The sequence below is a fragment of the Oncorhynchus nerka genome, linkage group LG7 (assembly GCF_034236695.1).
Source record: "Oncorhynchus nerka isolate Pitt River linkage group LG7, Oner_Uvic_2.0, whole genome shotgun sequence".
Classification (NCBI taxonomy): domain Eukaryota; kingdom Metazoa; phylum Chordata; class Actinopteri; order Salmoniformes; family Salmonidae; genus Oncorhynchus; species Oncorhynchus nerka.
In genome coordinates this window covers 80,964,091-80,986,700 of record NC_088402.1, presented here as the reverse complement: position 1 = coordinate 80,986,700, position 22,610 = coordinate 80,964,091, and the positions used below count along the sequence as shown (strand labels likewise).

At 41.5% G+C, this 22,610-nt stretch overlaps 2 protein-coding genes and 1 long non-coding RNA gene across 3 annotated transcripts in view; 1 reads left to right on the top strand and 2 right to left on the bottom strand.

Annotated features, from left to right (window-relative positions):
- LOC115132488 (histone-lysine N-methyltransferase 2D-like) overlaps nucleotides 1–6,390 on the bottom strand; it is a 51,699-nt gene extending 45,309 nt beyond the window's left edge. The window contains 7 exon segments of the mRNA XM_065020854.1: nucleotides 216–387; nucleotides 533–695; nucleotides 956–1,062; nucleotides 2,488–2,699; nucleotides 3,136–3,247; nucleotides 3,426–3,502; nucleotides 5,825–6,390. Of these exon segments, the coding sequence (XP_064876926.1) occupies nucleotides 216–387; nucleotides 533–695; nucleotides 956–1,062; nucleotides 2,488–2,699; nucleotides 3,136–3,247; nucleotides 3,426–3,474 (815 nt within the window). The 5' untranslated portion in view covers nucleotides 3,475–3,502; nucleotides 5,825–6,390.
- A 2,846-nt stretch (nucleotides 6,391–9,236) lies between these two features.
- On the bottom strand, nucleotides 9,237–17,375 carry LOC115132490 (indian hedgehog protein-like). The gene is made up of 3 exons (XM_029665185.2): nucleotides 16,953–17,375; nucleotides 11,649–11,910; nucleotides 9,237–11,442 (listed from the first exon to the last, which is right to left on the bottom strand). The coding sequence occupies exons 1-3, from the start codon at nucleotides 17,373–17,375 to the stop codon at nucleotides 10,598–10,600; spliced, it is 1,530 nt and encodes a 509-aa protein (XP_029521045.1). The 3' UTR covers nucleotides 9,237–10,597.
- Nucleotides 17,376–17,995: 620 nt separating this feature from the next.
- LOC115132491 (uncharacterized) lies at nucleotides 17,996–21,760 on the top strand. The gene is made up of 2 exons (XR_003864071.2): nucleotides 17,996–18,129; nucleotides 21,287–21,760. It is a non-coding gene; the product is annotated as an uncharacterized LOC115132491 (long non-coding RNA).
- The last annotated feature ends 850 nt before the right edge of the window (nucleotides 21,761–22,610 follow it).

The following is a 22,610-nucleotide window of genomic DNA, read 5'->3' as shown; positions in this document are numbered from 1 at the left end:
GAAACCCCTGCCCCTACTGATTGAGAGCATGTGGTAGTAGATGGTCATGGTAGATAGTGTTCAGGAACAGCTCTTCACAGTCTCCCAAATCCCACATCAATTCAGTGCACAAAAAATGTATTTTACAACTAAAGAATTGAGAGCTTTTCCCATTTTAAACAAAAATATTACCAAAAAATGTGTAATGTGAGATTGGGCAGCAAAGAGACACTCACCTGCATGTCTGGCACACTTTACACTCCGGGCACTGCCACCCTGATCTCTGTATGGGCGTGGCACTGATCTCCAGACAGGAGGCGTGGTAGTGCTGCCCACAGCCTGTACAGAACAGCAGGTTCAGCAGCTCCCCCGCAGAATCACAGACAGCGCACCACGCCTCCTCACCCGCTGGAGGGCAGACAAACCATAGTTAGCAAACCAAGTGACCAAATCATTACACAAAGCACAGAGGACACACACCTCACTGTTACAAAGCATAACCTAATAATCGAGTTTAGGCTTTGACCTCAACTAGATTGGGAGGTGTCCTTACCCATCTCCTCAGCCTTGTCCACGTGCTCTGGACAGAGGAGAGCCAGGAGCTTCATGGACTGGAAGGAGCCGCTGGCAGCAGAGCAGGGGAAGTGGTAGAACCGTGAGCAGCTCTCAGCATGGCAGCGGATGGTAGCACCCAGACGCTTGCAATATTCACACAGCTAGAAGGAAGGTTCAAAGACAAGGTTACGGGTCAAGGTTACGGGTCAGAGATAGTGCCAGTAGGAAGAATTTCAGAACCCCACAATTGAAATGAATTATAATTCTTAACTATTACTTCCAGATGGTGTATATATATACATTTTGTTCTTCAACTGTACCTCTCTAGGGTGCCTACATGTTTATTCCAAGAACAATCGCCAAATTGTGACTTCAGAGCTTGCACAGATTTCTATCAAGAGGTGTCATTTGTTTAACCTACCCGTTGTGTCCCTGAGATGACGGCCTTGTCCACATTCTCCAGCTCCTCCTCAGCCTCCTTCACTCCCTCTGACCACACAGCACACCAGTGATGCACCCAGCAGCCCCCTGTTCACCACAACACACCATTAGACACTTCTCATCTGTATGGTTCCTCGCTTCTGATCAGGATTATATCTCTCCTGGATCAATCAATTTGCTTTAAAACTACAACAAAAAATGGGAGATGAAATGGGATTTGATCAAAAACAAATGCCTAGAGAATTTTGATTAAACCCTTTCCAATATGGTTTTGGGATAGGTTTACTGTGCAGGGTGCACACTGTGTATAATATCAACGGTGGGTATAAGGTATTTTAATTTAACCTTTATTTTACCAGGTAGTCCCATTGAGGTCAAAATACCTCTTTCTCAAAGAAGACCTGACCAAGAAGGCAACTCGAAGTAAAAAACTAAATCAAAATGTGATGAGATGTTTGAAATCAAATCAAATTTGTCACATGCACCGAATACAATCTTACAGTGAAATGCTTAATTATAAGCCCTTAACCAACAATGCAGTTAAGAAAAATACCTTAAAAAAGAAACGAAAGTAACAAATAATTAAAGAGTAGCAGTAAAATAACAATAGCAAGGCTATGTACAGGGGTACAGAGCACCGGTAAGTCGAGGTAAATGAGGTAATAAACTCAAGAAAAAAAATAAACGTCCTCTCACTGTCAACTGCGTTTATTTTCAGCAAACTTAACACGTGTAAATATTTGTATAAACATAACAACATTCAACAACTGAAACAAACTGAACAAGTTCCACAGACATGTGACTAACATAAATGGAATAATGTGCCCCTGAACAAACGGGGGTCAAAATCAAAAGTAAACAGTCAGTATCTGGTGTGGCCACCAGCTGCATTAAGTACTGCAGTGCATCTCCTCCTCATGGACTGCACCAGATTTGTCAGTTGCACAAAGGCACCTGCAAGCTCCCGGACATTTCTGGGGGGGAATGGCCCTAGCCCTCACCCTCCGATCCAACAGGTCCCAGACTGCTGGCCATGGCAGAACACTGACATTCCTGCCTTGCAGGAAATCACATACAGAACGAGCAGTATGGCTGGTGGCATTGTCATGCTGGAGGGTCTTGTTAGGATGAGCCTGCAGGAAGGGTACCACATGAGGGAACAGGATGTCTTCCCTGTAAAGCACAGCATTGTGATTGCCTGCAATGACAACAAACTCAGTCCGATGATGCTGCGACACACCGCCCCAGACCCTCCACCTCCAAATCGATCACACTCCAGATTACAGGCCTCGGTGTAACGCTCATTCCTTTGACGATAAACACAAATCTGACCATCACCCCTGGTGAAAAAAAACCGTGCACTTTTTGCTAGTCCTGTCTGGTCCAGCGGCAGTGGGTTTGTGCCCATAGGCAACGTTGTTGCCGGTGATGTCTGGTGAGGACATGTACATGTAGGTAGAGTTATTAAAGTAACTATGCATCGATAATAACAGAGTAACAGCAGCATCCCACCTGTGTCATCAAAGAGTGCTGCCAGACAGGATGCGTCGGAGTCTGAGAATCCGATGGAAGACAGGTCATCATTCCCGGGCCCTGGCAGTGAGGAAGCGGAGGGCTCCAGGGCTGGCCGGGAGGAAAATGGCCCAAAATGTCTGAGTTCCCGTTGTCCGTGCAGGCTGCGCTCCACACAGTTACATAGAACACAGACCCTTACACTGCTCTCCCTGTGCAGGCAGAGACTCAGTATTAGACAGACAGCATGCAGTTAAATGGATCCAAATAAGGCCTAGCTTGTGGATCAAGAAGTAATATTACTAAAGCACTCAATTCAATTCTATTCCATATTATACTCCTCCAACATGAACAAACACAGAAAATATAAAACCCAGCTAAGACTATTTGGGAGTACACCTCTAACTGCATGTCTCCCATGTAATGCTGGGCAGTGCACTACAGCACTCATGATCTGAGGATATTTACCAACTCTTGGCAGCACAGTGGGAGTTTGTTTGAAAAATCAATATTTTGTGGTGAATGTTATATGGGTATGACTTGTTAACATATAGGTATTGCCAAAAATTATCATTTGAAATGTTGACTAAGAATTTTTTTTTTTTTCTAGCACTATGCCTTTGTTAGGGTATCTGAGAAGGGACTTACACATCTGTGCTGGAAGAGGCAGCAACCGTTTCAGAGGAGTCCTCTGCAGCCAGAGGGGCCTCTGACTCCCCCTCTGAGGGGATTGGCTGCTCCATAGGGGCGCTGTCATCAGCTGGGAAAGGCATTAGCCCACATGTTTTACCAATTTAACCTATATTTGTCTTCAATTTTAAAGAACATTCCAATAAGCTACTGTATGAAAATACATGCAACAAATTGAAAAATAAAGAATTATTATAATTAGCAACTACTACTTTTTTTCTGACACCACAGCAGGTATGTTATTGTACCTGTCGGTTCAGAGTCATTTTCTTCGCAGTTTGATTTCTGCTCGTCCATCCCCTCTCCTGATCTCCTTGACAGAGGCCTGAAACGTAAACAAAGTTGCCGAATAATATTAGAGGTAAGGCACATCATAATTTACCAAAATTAACAACAAAAACATTAAATACACACATTATTTACCACAGTCGTACGCGGGAAATAACAACTACCGGTAGTCACATTTATGCTATCTGACGTCCAATCGCAAAATCCAGCGAGGCTCAATTTCCCTTTGTGCCCAGCAAAGCCCAATATTTCACATTGCTGCAGTATAACAGCTAGATTAAAATAGATAGCCGACGTCAGCTAGCTGATTTGGCTAACGTTAGCGTATAACCTCAGACGTGACAAATTCACAAGAACTGTATAAAATAATAAATATAGCTAGCAAGAAGCGTATTTAATACAAACCTTTAGCTATATGCATGGGATACTAAATGCATAATTTTGAAACACGTAATTGATTAACCGCGATCCAATCTAGATGAATGAATATGGCTGTTTATGTCCTCAATTTAGTTGAAACCGCAAGCTAGCTAACGTTAGCTACGTCGTTAACTGGTAGCATTCTTGCTAACAAAGTAGCTCGCTAACGTTACTCGGGATTCGCAAACTCTGCATGAAAATAGCGTGTCAGTGACTAGCTAACTAAATAAATAATACATGTTTGAAGACATTTCCATCTTTGTTTTGCCAGAAATGCATAATCCAAACCCACATAAGTCATGTATGGAAAAATAACAAAATATAGGAACTGAAATGTTGTTTTCTTTAAATAAAACAACCCTAAACCGAGATACACAAAGAAAATACAACTTCCTTGTACATTACTTCCTGTTGCAACTGTCAAAATCGTGCTAAAACCCTATCACTGTGCAGCATAGTTCCGACTAAATTATACGGGCTAAAGGTACATTAATAATTTAAAAAATCCACAATTGTAAGAGTAATCGATTTGTGATATGTTAACGATGAAAAAAAACAAAATTTCCAACTATGTAGTAATATGACATATTTAGTGAGCGTTTAAACCAGTTCTAGCCACACAACTTTCTGTAAAACTAAGGAAAGCATTGAGCTCATACCACCTCCTCCAGTAATGGCTGCAGCCCGAATGAGCCCAACAACAGTTTATTCCAAAATCTGCCTGACGTTTTCAGTTTTCAAAGTGGTCTTATGTCAAATGGTCCACACTAATTGTTGTGTATAGCTATGCCTTAACCCTAAAATGAATGAAAAATAGGGGATTGGATGAGAGCTGAGAAGACAATGTCTGTACAAACCTCCTCTACTGTGAAGTGTGAAACACTAGCTAACAACAAATCAAATGTACCTCGCGTCCACCTAATGATGTAATGTACGCGTATGTGTGTGTGCGTGTAGTGCACAAATGGGTAGCCACATGGAGGGTTACTTTGGCGTATCCCATTCAACAAATGTGTCACTAACTTGGGCCTTGAAGCAGAAACTCACAAATCCCAGTGTTATAGGCTACCTGTGTTTACAGCAATCCATGGTTAGTTACTTGCGTAACAATATGTTCCAATGCAATCGGTTGTGTTCAGAACACAATTTGCACAACTTGCCATGAAAATGAGCAGAGTGCGATTTACACATCAACATCAAAAATGGCACATAGTTTGAATCATATAGCTAACGTTACTAGCTGTGTGATTGAAATAACTCTGAATAGTTATTGGGGGACTAGTCCATTTCCCCTGCACTGAAGGGAGACTATTACAGTACAATGTTCCACTGCTACCTAACGTTACTACACAGCCATGTAACTATCTAGTAGTTATCCGTCATGTAACCAAACCCAATAACTAGCTATAATCTATCAGCGAACACTATGATGATTACTGTAAACTCAGACCACATAACTGAAAGCCACTGACAACACACTTATAAACCAGAGAACTCCACCTTGATTGCTAGCTAGCTCAAATCAATGCGTCCAAAACGGCAACTCCAAAACCTCAAAAGCTTGTTGGCATTAACCGTTAGGTAAACTCGCTAGCAAAGTTACATGCTAGTTAGCTAACTAGGAAACAAGATAGTTAGGTCGCCTGCCAACTAAGGCACTCACTCAGTTGGCTAGCTACGCAGTTGAAATAATAAGGGTGTTCAGTTGAACTAAATATGTAGCTTACATTTACGTTAGCTAATGTAATTTGAGTGAATTATTATATTAATTCGTGTTAGCGAGTAGCTAGTTAACTTAGTGTCGTTAGCTAGCTAGACGTTAGCCATCCTGATCAACGAACTTAACGTTAGCTAGCTACAACCTAGCTAGCCTTAAAGGTCAGAGAAATTGATTCGTCAAACAAGTTCGTTAGTGATGTTATTCAACCAAACGACTCACCTTACAATGAGATGGTTGTGTCCTCATACATCCAAACGATCCATATTTGTAGTAGTCTACACAGTTAAATGGTTGATGCTTGCCTCATTTTACTTAGCGGGCTTGCAGGCTGGAGAATGAGGTGAGTGGGGGAAGTGCACGGAGTGTGGCTGGATAACTAACACGGAGCTCGAAAGACAAGAGTTGATGGCCAGTTGCTAACACGCCGTGAAAATTGTTAAACAAAAAGCAATGGTCGACGAATATAAAATTATAGCCAATCTTCCATAAAAATGCACGATCGACAGCCCAATGTTCCGAAACATAGGGGAATGTTTAGTAGTTGATGGTAACTAAATTAGATAGACAGATAACGTTAGCTAACTAACGGCACAAGTTAACTAGCTTCTCTGCATTTTACTGGTTCGGACTTGCATTAAGTTGGCATCCGATATTCGACCCAAAATTGGGTAATATCTCAATTTATTAACGTTAAACTTTCAGACATTATCTGAAACAATGTTTTCGACACCTAACGTCTTAACTTTAGCGAGCTATTCCTGTCCGGATCACCACTAGTGTGTCCGTGTGTATGTTCCGTCAAGTCGCTAAAACAACAACATTTCTCATGTCTGCAAGGGAGCGTTCTGTACGCGCCTCTCCAAGTTGTTATCTTAACTAGTTATAGCTATCTTAACTTTTTCAGGGTTATAATATTTTAGTGGATAGCATATTCTGATTTTGAACTTGTAGGACGAGATTTTGAAAATCATTTTTTACACCATATGTTAGATCATCAGACTGAGCCCAATGCAAATTCATTAACAAGGCAAAACTGTGACTCGTCAATGTCCATGCACGTTGTGTATAGAAGAGCGCATGAAACAATAATGGAATATGATTGGCTTTGGATGCCTCTATTGTATGTTAGATTTTAGGAGGATACATTGGCTATCGTGTGACATTCGAAAGGGTATGGTATTCATTGCTATAATTGCCTCTTTCTCTCACACATGCCCAGATTCAGTCCTACTTCTCCTGTTGAATCGGTAGGCTTCTTGCCTTGAATGACCCCTTCACCCTTCCTAGAGTCCTAGTATGTTACTTTCCCATTGTATAGCACTGGCCCATAATGGCATGCAGCTCCATGGTGACTCCTGTCTCCTGGCTATGCACTACCATGCCCTTATCTGAGAACATGGCAGTATGTCCCACTGATCTTGCATGTTTTCAGAGGAATCAATCAACCACAGTTGAGTTTCTAGAAGGATCATGTGCTCTCTCACTTTGGTCTACACCACTGCAACTCCCATTTGACTATCATTTATATGCTTGGACCAATAATGTCTTTTCCCAGTCCAAAATGCTTCTTCTGGCAATTTAGTTATTGTTGCACTTAGGCCTAATTCTAGGTAGGATATTAGGCATCTCTGATTCCTCTTTTCTGGATGTGGGCATTAATGCTTGGATCAAATTCAAGGCCCTGTTGCTATATCTTGATCAAGACACTCATACGTGACACTTCATACTTCTGTATGTTGGATTTCGCTGGGTAAGAGTATCCATTGGTTGAGCAAAAATGATGCATATTAAACAATGCAATGTTGCACAATGTTTTGCAACATTGTACACAATAAACATGTCTCAACATTCACTCCTGAGTCCTGACTTTGTCACATCCAAGACCAAAACATGTTCGTGTCTCACAACCGTTCACCATACCGAATTTCACCCCAATTTTTTAATTGATGAAAACATGTCTGTCCATCTGTCTGTCCACATTGAATCAATATTTATGAGGCCTACACCAGTACAGACTGTTCAACTTTCTATTAAAATATCTGCTCTCAGAGATCTCTCTCAGATCAGAAGAATAGTTTTTCTGGCTATGAACTAACTAACCATAAATGATTGGTTGTGCTGGTTTGGTTTTCATAACGAAATAGGCGATTAAAATACTGGTTGCCCTGACAGGATTACCTAACTCCCACTCAATTTTAGCAGGATTCATTGGATTTTTGAGGGCAGGGATTGGTCGGGATTCTCTGACAATCTGACACTGCTGTGATTGGTCAACAATGGTAAAAGGTGGGTGATATTATGTCGTTGGGCTTCTCCCTTTGGTCTGATTTGATGAGTGTGTGCATTCTAATCTGCCCCTTCTATCTCAAGGATAATCTCCTGGATGGAATAGCTCCACAGCTGTGAGCTAACTGGAACAATGACATTCAGTTTGTTTCCTTTTTATTTTTAATTTATTTGATTTTGTACCCATTTCAAGTCCCCCACCCACTGCTATTATTCTGCTCTTCTCCAATGTGCCTGATGATCCTATTCTGCACACAACACTGGTCAGGTTTAATGTAATCTTTGAATGATTTCCAAAATATGGAGCTGATAGAATATAGTATAGTCTCCCTCTCTCAACAATCAGGCTATTCCTTCTTCTAGGATCTATTGAGTATCCAGAATGAAGGTACTATGGGAAGATGGAACACTTACCTGGACTGGATAACTCATTACTATGCATTCATTACTACATTTGTATATACATTTCTATGTTAATAATAGCATCAATAAAGTGTTGTTAGTTGCTATTGTTTACTGCATTATTACACAGGCAGGTATAGGAGCAATAGCTGCAAAGACCCAAAAGTAGATATAATCCACAAATATGATGTCAGTTACTCCACAAGGGGGTGTATAACCTTGTATTACACATCACAGGATGTACTCACTGTGTAAATCTGAGGATAAAGGAGCTGAGAGGAGAACGTTTCAAGATAAATAAATGTGACAAAACAGAGACAAGGCATTGTTCGTTTAGGTTAATAACAGAAAGGAAGTGTCAATGACAGGACAGGTCACCATTAACAAGCTATGTTGCAAATACACTGAAATACTTGTAAAATCAGAGCATAGAGATTCCATTACTCAGGAGCCCAGGATGGAGAACATGATTAAGATAAACACAGAGAGATCAGGCAGCAAGGGAGAATATTAAGTCTGGGTTTCTTATTAACTACTGTAGACTGGCCCACCAGTTCTGCTGGATGTCTGAGTTTCAACCCTTTCTGTTATAGTACACATGCTCTGCTACAGTACACATGCACCAAGAAGACAGCTCCCACTGTAATTCGGAGGCTCCAAATATGACTATAGGCCATGGTCAGATTTCTCAAGTTTTTCATGTAGTCTTTTTGGTATTTTATTAGGATCCCCATTAGCTGTTGTGAAAGCTGCTGCTACTCTTCTTGGGGTCCACATGAAACATGACATAATACAGGACATTAATAGACAAGAACAACATCAATTAAACATATTCTAACATCTTCTGTAAATGTCATTTGCAAACCCTAGGAGAGACAGAAGGATTTAACGGAGAGAATCTACATGTAAAACAGGAACACAAGCAGGGTTTACTTACACAATAATGTATTATTATTTGTTTAATTACACCTTTAAAAGACAACATAACAAATGAGGCCATAGTTATAATAATTACAATAAATTGCTACATTTATATATTATGATTCAGAAGGTACAAAAATAAAGCTTTTATTTGTTCTGGCACATACTCATATTTCCTCATTGTTTTAGAATAATAAAGCATATAGGAAATGCACATTTTATGTTGGTTTATACTGTAGATGTTATCTAAATAAGACACATATACAGTGGATTCTTGACAATACACATATACAATGGATTCTTGACAATACACATATACAATGGATTCTTGACAATACACATATACAATGGATTCTTGACAATACACATATACAATGGATTCTTGACAATACACATATATAATGATTCTTGACAATTCACATGTACAATGGATTCTTGACAATACACATATACAATGGATTCTTGACAATACACATATACAATGGATTCTTGACAATACACATATACAATGGATTCTTGACAATACACATGCTGATTCCGTTATTATGGTGTCCATTTCTCTCAGGAATGAACCTGTATAAAAGCCTTCTAGAACGCATCATCTTTGAAGACATAGTCTCTACATGCACCCAAACCAACCATCAACACATTTACTGAGTGTAAAAGAGGAAATACAATGTTAATACATTACAATGCAATTACCGGTGAGTAAAATGCAAATATACTCTTTCGGGGTGCATAAGGTTTAACATTTTAGTAAAAGACAGGGCAGTAGAAAAATAAGAGCATAAGTGGAAATGTAACAGTAGCAATTACCTGTAGGCCACTGGAAATGTAACAGTAGCGATTATCTGTAGGACACTGTGGAAATGTAACAGTAGCGATTATCTGTAGGACACTGTGGAAATGTAACAGTAGCGATTATCTGTAGGACACTGTGGAAATGTAACAGTAGCGATTATCTGTAGGACACTGTGGAAATGTAACAGTAGCAATTATCTGTAGGACACTGTGGAAATGTAACAGTACAATAGCAATTATCTATAGGACACTGTGGAAATGTAACAGTACAATAGCAATTATCTGTAGGACACTGTGGAAATGTAACACTGTGGAAATGTAACAGTACAGTAGAAATTATGTGTAGGACACTGTGGAAATGTAACAGTACAGTAGAAATTATCTGTAGGACACTGTGGAAATGTAACAGTAGCAAATATCTATTGGACACTGTGGAAATGTAACAGTACAGTAGCAAATATCTATAGGACACTGTGGAAATGTAACAGTACAATAGCAATTATCTGTAGGACACTGGAAATGTTACAGTAGCAATTATCAGTGGTATACAGGCACCAGAGTTGAGCCTATAGTGCCTTTAACCTAATGATGAAATGTCTTTGGGTCTAGAAAGAACTGTCCAATTCTGTGTAGCAGCCTAGCATACCAGTGCACACTCAAAACCTCTTTTCGCACAGAGTCACAGTGTCCCCCCTCAATGTCTCTGTTTATGGGTACAGCAGCGCAACTGCTTTGTCTGTCTGAAGTGTTTGTATTCACATACATGCCTGGGCTGCTGAGTGTCTGATTCACACAAATGTGTTGAGTGTTGCAGTGAGTGGGCTTCTTCGTGTGCTCTCTCTCTGCCTCTGTGACCTGCGCTCCCAGTGTGCCCTCCCCCCGAACCAGCTGGGTGAATGACAGCAGCAGTCTCAGAGGCCCAAATGCCCAGTGTGCCAGTCTATGGTCCTCTATAAGTGCATAGCTGGATGCCAGCACCCCATCCACAAACAGAGTGCCGTGTTCTGTAAGTGGTGCGTATACACCCATCCCTTCCTCCTGCGATACAGATGTGATCCTGGATGGTTGTACTCGGCCGTCCGCTCCATGGACGAGTACATAGTCCCCCGGTTTGGCTCTACTGGCAAACTGAGCCTTGTACTCACTGTAGTGGAGTTTGTGATGGGGTGCAAGGAAGAGCAGGTGGTGGGGAGTGAGGGCTAGGCGGCGGCCATCTTTTGTGGCCAGGACCAGGAAAGTGGACTTGCTCTCATGGTCTTGGTGTAGGAATAGAAGGACGCGGCTGAGGACGATGTGTCCTGACCCAGACAGGGCCAACACTCTGTCTCCAGGCCCCAGGGAGGCCAGGGTCTTCTGTCCCCCTCCGGCCAAGGTCACCCGGGCCCAGCCTGGGAAACAGCCCCCTTTCTCCACCGCCACAGAGTGATCTGAGGGGGGAATCAATAGAGAAGGACCTACTGTAAGATGACTAAAACACTATATTTTGTTAATAACATTGATATGGTATAATATGACATAAGATATGTATGAAAATAATGACAGGAATAAATGTAAAATACATCCAAAGGCAAATCACTGGAAATAATATATTTGTCATGTATTAAATATACCAGTTAATATCCACTTGACATACCAGCTTTGACAGAGCAGTGCACATGGTACTTGGACTCATAGTACACAAAGTCAAAGCCAGCCTCCACAGCCAGCTGGGCTAGCATGCCGTACTTGTCTGGGATGCGGTCTGACGTGGTGATGTCCACGGCCCGTCCCTCATAATGAAGAGAGTCAGGAGGGTGATGGCCGTCCTCATCCCAGGCCTCTGTCACCCTCAGCTTCGTCCCAGGCCAGTGGTTCATCACCGCTATGGCTAGTTTGTTGAGGCAGTCTTTACAGCGCTGAGGGACAGGGAGAGGGGTGGAGAGAATTCATTAATACAATATGATATGATACCATTCAATTGAACTATGCTGTCATAATGTATCTACTGTATGCCAATAGAGTCATTCATTTGCTCTCAATGATTGCTCTCAATTAAATTAGCCCTCATATTCTCGTGAGAATTATTAGGCAATTGGCAAGTATTTTCAGCATTATAGGCGGGTCTGTCGATAGCAACTCCAGGACTATTGACGTGTATGAACCCCCTTAGAGGGGAGGTACCAGAGACAGTTTTAATCATTCATTAACGAGGGAAAGGGAACCGCTTGAGACAGAGAGTAGATATGAGCCTGTTGTCTACCTCACCCACAATGACCATATATTCATTCACTCATAGTCTCATTCAACCCCTTGTAACTCAATACCTAAAACCTCAACACTACTGCAACTAACTGTATTCCTCCTGTTATCCCCGCGAGGTTATTTGTCTATAGCCTGGTCCCCCAACATTTTTTGCTGTCTTGCCACCTTGCAAAAAAACTGATCTGGAACCAGGCTAATTTGTCTCTCCATTGACATCATCAGATTTAAATTGTCTGTATTCAGAGCTACTAAAGGCCATTGCCACCCTCTCCAACCTTTCTCAAACAATTAGAACATAAGAACTCAAAGCTACTGTAGCCATTGTAGAACATTCCTTGGCCTTTTCTGCTGGGTGAGGGAATAATTAAGGCCATTCAGTGAGTCAGTGGCACCTCTTTGAGACATTTGATCAGAAATGTGAACACCAGATATACACCCACTACTGGGCTGCAATGATACATACTGTATTATGTTTGAATGTCACAGGTAGGTAGGTAGCGGCAGGTAGCCTAGCAGATAAGAGCGTTGGGCCAGTAACCGAAAGGTTGCCGAAAGGTCACTGTGCAGACTAGTTGGTAAATCTGTCTGTGCCCTTGAGCAAGGCACTTAACCATAATTTTTCCTGTAAGTCACCATGGATAAGAGTGTCTGCTAAATGACTAAAATGTCAAATGTAACATCACACAATGGCATGTCAGAGGCTAAATCTCTGTACTCTGATTAATACAACGTAACACTCTCACAGGTAATAGGTTAACTGTACAGACTAGAGGGCGACTGATTAATCGGAATGGCCGATTAATTAGGGCCGATTTCAAGTTTTCATACCAATCGGAAATCGTTATTTTTGGACACCAATTTGGCCGATTAAAAAAAAAAAGGTTTTTTTTACACCTTTATTTAACCTTTATTTAACTAGGCAAGTCAGTTAAGAACACATTCTTATTTTCAATGACGGCCTAGAAACGGTGGGTTAACAGCCTCGTTCAGGGGCAGAACGACAGATTTTTACCTTGTCAGCTCAGGGATTCAATCTTGCAACCTTATGGGTAACTAGTCCAACGCTCTAACCACCTGCCTCTCATTGCACTCCAAGAGGAGCCTGCCTGTTACGCGAATGCAGTAAGCCAAGGTAAGTTGCTAGCTAGCATTAAACTTATCTTATAAAAACAATCAATCAATCAATCAATTATAATCACTAGTTAACTACACATGGTTGATGATATTACTAGTTTATCTAGTGTGTCCTGCGTTGCACATAATCGATGCAGGGCGTATCGTTGCTCCAATGTGTACCTAACCATAAACATCAATGCCTTTCTTAAAATCAATACACAGAAGTATATATTTTTAAACCTGCATATTTAGCTAAAAGAAATCCAGGTTAGCAGGCAATATTAACCAAGTGAAATTGTGTCACTTCTCTTGCCTTCATTGCACGCAGAGTCAGTGTATATGCAACAGTTTGGGCTGCCTAATTTGCCAGAATTTTACGTAATTATGACATAACATTGAAGGTTGTGCAATGTAACAGGAATATTTAGTCTTATGGATGTCACCCGTTAGATAAAATACGGAACGGTTCCGTATTTCACTGAAAGAATAAACGTCTTGTTTTTGAGATGATAGTTTCCGGATTCGACCATATTAATGACCTAAGGCTCATATTTCTGTGTGTTATCATGTTATAACTAAGTCTATGGTTTGATAGAGCAGTCTGACTGAGCGATGGTAGGCAGCATCAGGCTTGTAAGCATTCATTCAAACAGCACTTGTGTGTGTTTGCCAGCAGCTGTTTATGACTTCAAGCTTATCAACTCCCGAGATGAGGCTGGTGTAACCGATGTGAAATGGCTAGCTAGTTAGCTGGGTGCACGCTAATAGCGTTTCAAACGTCACTCGCTCTGAGACTTGGAGTAGTTGTTCCCATTGCTCTGCATGGGTAACGCTGCTACGATGGTGGCTGTTGTCGATGTGTTCCTGGTTCGAGCCCAGGTAGGAGCAAGGAGAGGGATGGAAACTATACTGTTACACTGGCAATACTAAAGTGTCTATAAGAACATCCAATAGTCAAAGGTTAATGAAATACAAATGGTATAGAGAGAAATAGTCCTATAATTCCTATAATAACTACAACCTAAAACTTATTTTTGTGAATATTGAAGACTCATGTTAAAACGAACCACCAGCTTTCATATGTTCTCATGTTCTGAGCAAGGAACTTAAACGTTAGCTTTCTTACATGGCACATATTGCACTTTTACTTTCTTCTCCAACACTTTGTTTTTGCATTATTTAAACCAAATTGAACATGTTTAATTATTTATTTGAGGCTAAATTGGTTTTATTGATGTATTATATTAAGTTAAAATAAGTGTTCATTCAGTATTGTTGTAATTGTCATTATTACAAATAAATAAATAAAAAATTGGCCGATTAATCGGTATCGGCTTTTTTTGGCCCTCCAATAATCGGTATGGTTGAAAAATCATAATCGTTCGACCTCTAGTACAGACCATCAAACTGAGGCAAACTTTTAAGAGGCTCTTAAGCATTGCCTCCTGAAAGTCCCAATTCCCTAGGAATTGGAACCATAGAGATTTATAGAGATCATTGAAAGACTCCAGCACTGCACAGGGCGGTAAGTCACCAATATTAGCTTGACACTTTTTTTAAACATCAAAAGAAGAAGAAAATTGTACTACGTTAAAATGGATGATGTCACAGATGCCACAATGGCACAGACACAACGTTGCAATCTCTATACATCTCTATGGTTGGAACAGAGTTTGTTAACCATATTTCAGAGAGAGAGAGACTTGGCAAGAGCGACGCAGTGCAGCTAAGAGGCCAGGTCCAGGCTAAGTGAGAGGGCAGAGATACAGATGGGAGGAATGCATGGGCATGCACTCAGCCAGAGTGAGAAAAGAACGAGGGATACAAAACAAACTGCCTACATTTTTCTCGCCATGCCATTGAAGAGAGGCGTTTCATTGTCATTGAACTACAATAGTCGGTTTTTCCGACGGTGCCATTACTTCAGCAGGCGAGAATTTTGTATAGGCGACCCCTCTGAGTGTCCAAACCCTACACAAAGAACGTCTTTCACATCTGGCCAGAGAGAGGGGCACATGCACACATACTGTACACACACACACACTGACGCAGACACACACACACACTGGTACATGCACGCATATACACACTGGTCCTCAGACTGGGAATCAAAAGGGCATACACACACTCAACCACAGATTTCCATCACATACTGTACACTCCTTCAAAAAAAAGAAAGAACACAGACTGAACTCCAAGCATCACCACATGAGTAGCCTGCATTTACAGAAGAAATGTTATGCTCAATTGTGAAGGATAGTCTTGATGTTACTAATGATGGTGCATTTTAAGAATCTGACAGTTAGTTTGAAGATGACAGTAGGCCTACTGTATGTCTTAAATATCCCATGTCCAAGATTACATTCCTCTTGTACATGGATCGATTCTCCCTTGACATCAGAAGTTGAGAATACCAGCCATTTGAGAGAAATAACAATACGTTTCTTGTTCCACAGCCTCAACTCAAAATGCTAACATCACACTGTGGCTTCCTTGATATTCCAAAGAGGTCAGATATGACACAAGAAAGAGGTCTGTGCCTGTGTGGGAACTCCTCAATTCCTGATCATATTTGTATGATCAGGGTTTAAAAATCCTGGGAACTTTCAATCAATTCCCTGATTTTCCCTAAATCTGTTTGGAGGATTCCCGAAATCAGGAGGAAATCAGCTCCTGGAATCCTCCAACCAGGATGTCTGAATGACCAGGGAATTTATTGAACTTTCCTGGAACTTTGCAATCCTAGTCATGTGGCAAACCTGACTCTAATGCAAGTTTACCTACCTGGCCTCACCTACGAATCCCTCCTAGTATGCACACACAGAGCAATAGAACCAGAGGAATCGTTTTATTACCAAGCAACAAAGACTTTGGTTAAAGATTAAGAGGACATGATCCCCACAAGTTGGAACACATTCTCCCAGAGTCATATTAAATTACATCCTGATCCCCCCCCCCCATCTTATAAAGAAGGAGGGGGGAAAATTAGACACCTGGAACAGAATGATTTGATTAAACAAGAAGTTCACACCAAAATAGTTCAACCAGAGACTGTAAACTGTCCATTACTGAAGTATCTATGGTTTAGCACCTTGTGAGTAACTATCCAGCCCACTATTTATTTGATTGCCTTTTATCAAGTAACAAAATAGGAAATTCAGGGTAAGTGATTAATGAATTAACATCAGTTTATCAAGTTGAAGTTGTGGATTGGAGAAAATGAATCCTGAAAATGTCACAATAGTGATACAAAAATCTATGTATACCACTACCTGCTGCAGTTCATCAATCATCCAGCAGAGGGATTCCCCTTATGAGCTAGCACAGAGAACCTGTTTCCTCCTGTGGTATTATACTAGGGACCTACTGGCCTGTCTAATAGTAACTATATTACTGTACCACATGGTCATGAGTGACCAGTGACTTAAACCGGTCAATGGAAAGGGCACCAAGTGGGTCGATGGGATCTTGACGTTGTCACACAGTAAATGTCCTACAAAATCAAACTGAAACCTGGAGATAATTGTACTTGATTAGCCATTACAAACAGTGTCTGACCCAGTCTGTCAACCAGTCTTACCTTGGTCATGAAGCGGTCAGCAAGGGTTTTCTCCTCATCTTTGAAGATAATATCGGTGTTGTAGTTACACACCAGCTCATTAAAGCGTTCAGAGTTACGTGTGATCTTGCCCTCCACCCTCCCGCTGGCACCTAGGTTGTTCTCGGAAAGTTTGGGGAAGGAGGTCTTGTAAGGCATGGGGGTGAGTTTCCTGGGCCTAGGGCGGTTGCCGTACCCAGGGCCTGGCCCGCACCCCTGGACCAGGGAGCTCCACGTGAAGATAGCGAGCAGGCCAAGCCGTGCCAGGCTTTCCCACCAGGAGGACACCTTCATTGGGGACACCTTCAATGATCCACCGTGCCCACTAAGCAAGCCCCGTCTCGGGCACTTAAATGCATTTGAATGATGGGGTTCAAATCTTGGTGGTGGTCCATTCCAGACCATGAGTTGTAAAGGAGTTCTAATGTTTCTATAGAGCAAGGTTGGCCATTATGGATCAAAATCCACACTGGAAGTACAGGGACGCCGGTCTTCTGTAAAATCCATGTTGACTCTTTAAAATGAACTTTAATCTCTACTGTATTGTTATATCCTCTTGCTTATGTAGTTTAATGTTTTATCGATTACTCCCTTAATAATTTATGCCACTTGAAAACTATTTTCCTTTCCAGAATGTTTAAGATTTATCATCCTTTATGCTGTTCACAATAAATTAAAAATAAATAGTTCTCATCCTTATCAGTCTTTGGAGGTACAGGTACCTGTTGCCATGCAGGTGTTTCTCGAGCTTCCAGTCGCCTACCTACTTACCTACCGCCACTCTCTCCAGTCACCGGGCAGTTCAGCAATAGCAAACCTGACGCGCACCTACATCACTGTTGCGTCTCTGTGAAATATCTCCTCTACGAATTCTCAGAATCTCATCCCATTCCTGCCTCCAGCAAGCGCCTCGAGATGTTGTGTCCGTCCACTTGTGTCTCGTGTCGTGTTGAAGCGCTCCTGCCCGCCGTGCGCCAGCCATTGGGTTCTTATTAGAGTCTGGACAAGATTGCCCTCCCTTCCTATACACGCTCCCACCGCGACAGCGCACGCCTCCACTTACGTTATTGCCGGACTTTATGTTGTTATACAGTAGGACGTGACCGGTCTTTTTCCCGTCCAAGAGGCAGAGGTGAAGATAACCGGATTATGAATTATGGTGATGTTGGTTTTATTACACACACACATTTGGGGAGGTCGACCAGGGGGATTATTAACCTACTTGTTCGACAACTCATTTAACACAGAATCATGGGATACGAACGATTTACAGCGGCAAGAAAAAGTATGTGAACCTTTTGTAATTACCTGGATTTCTGCATAAATTGGTCATAAAATGATCTGATCTTCATCTAAGTCACAACAATAGACAAACACATTGTGCTTAATTACCTGGATTTCTGCATAAATTGGTCATAAAATGATCTGATCTTCATCTAAGTCACAACAATAGACAAACACATTGTGCTTAAACTAATAACACACAAGCTATTGTATTTTTCTTGTCTATATTTAATACATCATTTCAACATTCACAGTGTAGGTTTGAAAAAGTATGTGAACCCCTAGGCTAAGGACTTCTCTAAAAGCTAATTGGAGTCAGGAGTCAGCTAACCTGGAGTCCAATCAATGATTTTTTATTTATTTTTATTTCACCTTTATTTAACCAGGTAAGCAAGTTGAGAACAAGTTCTCATTTACAATTGCGACCTGGCCAAGATAAAGCAAAGCAGTTCGACACATACAACGACACAGAGTTACACATGGAGTAAAACAAACATACAGTCAATAATACAGTAAAAAAAAACAAGTCTATATACAATGTGAGCAAATTAGGTGAGAAGGGAGGTAAAGGCAAAAAAGGCCATGGTGGCAAAGTAAATACAATATAGCAAGTAAAACACTGGAATGGTAGTTTTGCAATGGAAGAATGTGCAAAGTAGAAATAAAAATAATGGGGTGCAAAGGAGCAAAATAAATAAATAAATTAAATACAGTTGGGAAAGAGGTAGTTGTTTGGGCTAAATTATAGGTGGGCTATGTACAGGTGCAGTAATCTGTAAGATGCTCTGACAGTTGGTGCTTAAAGCTAGTGAGGAGATAAGTGTTTCCAATTTAAGAGATTTTTGTAGTTCGTTCCAGTCATTGGCAGCAGAGAACTGGAAGGAGAGGCGGCCAAAGAAAGAATTGGTTTTGGGGGTGACTAGAGATATACCTGCTGGAGCGTGTGCTACAGGTGGGAGATGCTATGGTGACCAGCGAGCTGAGATAAGGGGGACTTTACCTAGCAGGGTCTTGTAGATGACATGGAGCCAGTGGGTTTGGCGACGAGTATGAAGCGAGGGCCAGCCAACGAGAGCGTACAGGTCGCAATGGTGGGTAGTATATGGGGCTTTGGTGACAAAACGGATTGCACTGTGATAGACTGCATCCAATTTGTTGAGTAGGGTATTGGAGGCTATTTTGTAAATGACATCGCCAAAGTCGAGGATTGGTAGGATGGTCAATTTTACAAGGGTATGTTTGGCAGCATGAGTGAAGGATGCTTTGTTGCGAAATAGGAAGCCAATTCTAGATTTAACTTTGGATTGGAGATGTTTGATATGGGTCTGGAAGGAGAGTTTACAGTCTAACCAGACACCTAAGTATTTGTAGTTGTCCACGTATTCTAAGTCAGAGCCGTCCAGAGTAGTGATGTTGGACAGGCGGGTAGGTGCAGGTAGCGATCGGTTGAAGAGCATGCATTTAGTTTTACTTGTATTTAAGAGCAATTGGAGGCCACGGAAGGAGAGTTGTATGGCATTGAAGCTTGCCTGGAGGGTTGTTAACACAGTGTCCAAAGAAGGGCCGGAAGTATACAGAATGGTGTCGTCTGCGTAGAGGTGGATCAGAGACTCACCAGCAGCAAGAGCGACCTCATTGATGTATACAGAGAAGAGAGTCGGTCCAAGAATTGAACCCTGTGGCACCCCCATAGAGACTGCCAGAGGTCCGGACAGCAGACCCTCCGATTTGACACACTGAACTCTATCAGAGAAGTAGTTGGTGAACCAGGCGAGGCAATCATTTGAGAAACCAAGGCTGTCGAGTCTGCCGATGAGGATGTGGTGGTTGACAGAGTCGAAAGCCTTGGCCAATGATACGAAATTGAAGATGGTTAGAGCTGCCCAGCCCTATTAAAAACACTCACAAAATTTGAGTTTGCTATTCACAAGAATCATTGCCTGATGTGAACCATGCCTCGAACAAAAGAGATCTCAGAAGACCTAAGATTAAGAATTGTTGAATTGCATAAAGCTGGAAAGGGTTACAAAGGTATCTCTAAAAGCCTTGATGTTCATCAGTCCACTCTAAGACAAATGGTCTATAAATGGAGAAAGTTCAGCACTGTTGCTACTCTCCCTAGGAGTGGCTGTCCTGCAAAGATGACTGCAAGAGCACAGCGCAGAATGTTCAATGAGGTTAATAAGAATCCTAGAGTGTCAGCTAAAGACCTACGGAAATCCCTGGAACTGGCTAACATCTCTGTTGACGAGTCTACGATACGTAAAACACTGAACAAGAATGGTGTTCATGGGAGGACACCATGGAAGAAGCCACTGCTGTGCAAAAAAAACATTGCTGCACGTCTGAAGTTCACAAAATATCACCTGGATGTTTCACAGCGCTACTGGCAAAATATTCTGTGGACAGATGAAACTAAAGTTGAGTTGTTTGGACTGAACACACAACACTATGTGTGGAGAAAAAAAGGCACACCAACATCAAAACCTCATCTCAACTGTAAAGTATGGTGGAAGGAGCATCATTGTTTGGGGCTGCTTTGCTGCCTCACGGCCTGGACAGCTTGCTATCATTCCTCCTGACCATTGTGCAGGTCGGATCCACAACTACAGAAAATGTTTGGTTGAAGTTATTGCTGCCAAAAGGAGGGTCAAGCAGTTATTAAATCCAAGGGTTCACATACTTTTCCCACCCTGCACTGTGAATGTTTACACAGTGTGTTCAAAAAACACATGAAAACGAATCATTGTTTGTGTTATTAGTTTAAGCAGACTGTGTTTGTCTATTGTTGTGATATGATGAAGATCAGATGACATCTTATGACCAATGTGTGCAGAAATCCAGGTCATTCCAAAGGGTTCACATACTTTTCCTTGCCACTGTATAAAAAGAGGCAAATGGTTAGAGTTTATTGTCTAACCTAATAAAATATATTTTGTTACACATTTAACAGGTTGGTTAGAATTGAATTGAGTTCCTACACCAATAAACATCCTGATATCCCTCTGAACTTTGTATGCCCTTGTCCACAGATCATTCCTACTTGGAGGGATTCCCCACTACTGTTATTCATTTATTAATAGATAAAAGGTGAAGAGGGTCCATGACAGAAAGGCTGTGTAAGAGCTTCCTGCTCAGTAAAGAGCTACTCCAGCCCTATCTCTCTCTCTCACACACACACACACACACACACACACACACACACACACACACACACACACACACACACACACACAATCTACTGTCTCTCTCTGACTTCCAGCTTTGCTTTCCTTTGTTTTCTGGAGACCCAGGTTGACACCTTGGCCCTTGACCCCCGCCCTGATCCTCCTCAACCCAGCGCACCCAATACCTCTCAGCTGGAAACACCCCGCCAGCCACTGCTGGCTCTATCAACATATTATGTGTATTCGTCTCAGAACAATAGCTGAGATTTGAGAGAGTCGTAAAAAGGGGAAATATTATGTCACAATGAAAGGGATAATAAAGAATCTGTGTCTCCAGGAGTCTGATGTTACTTATCATTTATAGAGGTTTAAATAAACAGAGAGGTCAGAGGTAGACGTTTGTCATCCGATTCTTCTAGCTTCCTGGATATCTCCTGAACACTGTCTGTTTGCCAGTGGATACAATATACTGGCCTTTCAATACTACTGTACTACAAAGTCTTGTGCTGCCTCTAAAAACAATTCACACTTTTAGGAGAACTCTTTAGCCTTTCAGCCTATGATACATTGTGACCCATAGATGTTGATACATCACTCTCACATGCCCCTCATTCTTTCCCGATATTCCAATGTTGTTTCAACCATATATATCTATATCAGAAGACACCAGGAATAACACTATTCATAGCCAGAGGTCAAACAGTCATAGCATAATAGTGACTATAGTGTAATTGTTATTTCTCTGAATAATCTAAATGGACATGAGAGAATACTGAGATGATACAGGCCAAAGAGGAAAAGCGAGGGGGGTTTGTGGGAAGGTAGGAGAATATTTTGAAGGGAGGGAAGGTGGTCAGGGCTGTGAGGGCCGAGACTCAGATGAGAGATATCATAGTACATAATGACAAACGTAGGTAATGCCATGGTCCAGCTCAATCAAAAGAAGAAACTCATTTCACTTGAATCGAAACAATCAGTGATATTGATATTGTTATTTTTGAAAATGGATGTGGCGGGCCACAAAGAAGAAAGGAGAGATTTCATCTCATCAGACATTAAAGAGAGAGGAAGGAAGCTAACATCTATGTGTTAAAGATGGAAATAAAGTCATTCTTATCATTTTTATTTGGGGGATGGTGGTGCAGCCTATACCCCTCCCTCCCTCCCTCCTCCTGGCTCTTAACAGGAT

Excerpts from the sequence above, each read along its gene's own strand:
- LOC115132490 (XM_029665185.2), bottom strand. The coding sequence starts at position 17,375 with ATGGTCTGGAATGGACCACCACCAAGATTTGAACCCCATCATTCAAAT. Across the intron at positions 11,911-16,952 it reads CTGACCGCTTCATGACCAAG|CGCTGTAAAGACTGCCTCAA; the intron begins GTAAGACTGGTT and ends CCTGTCCCTCAG. Across the intron at positions 11,443-11,648 it reads GCACTGCTCTGTCAAAGCTG|ATCACTCTGTGGCGGTGGAG; the intron begins GTATGTCAAGTG and ends TTCCCCCCTCAG.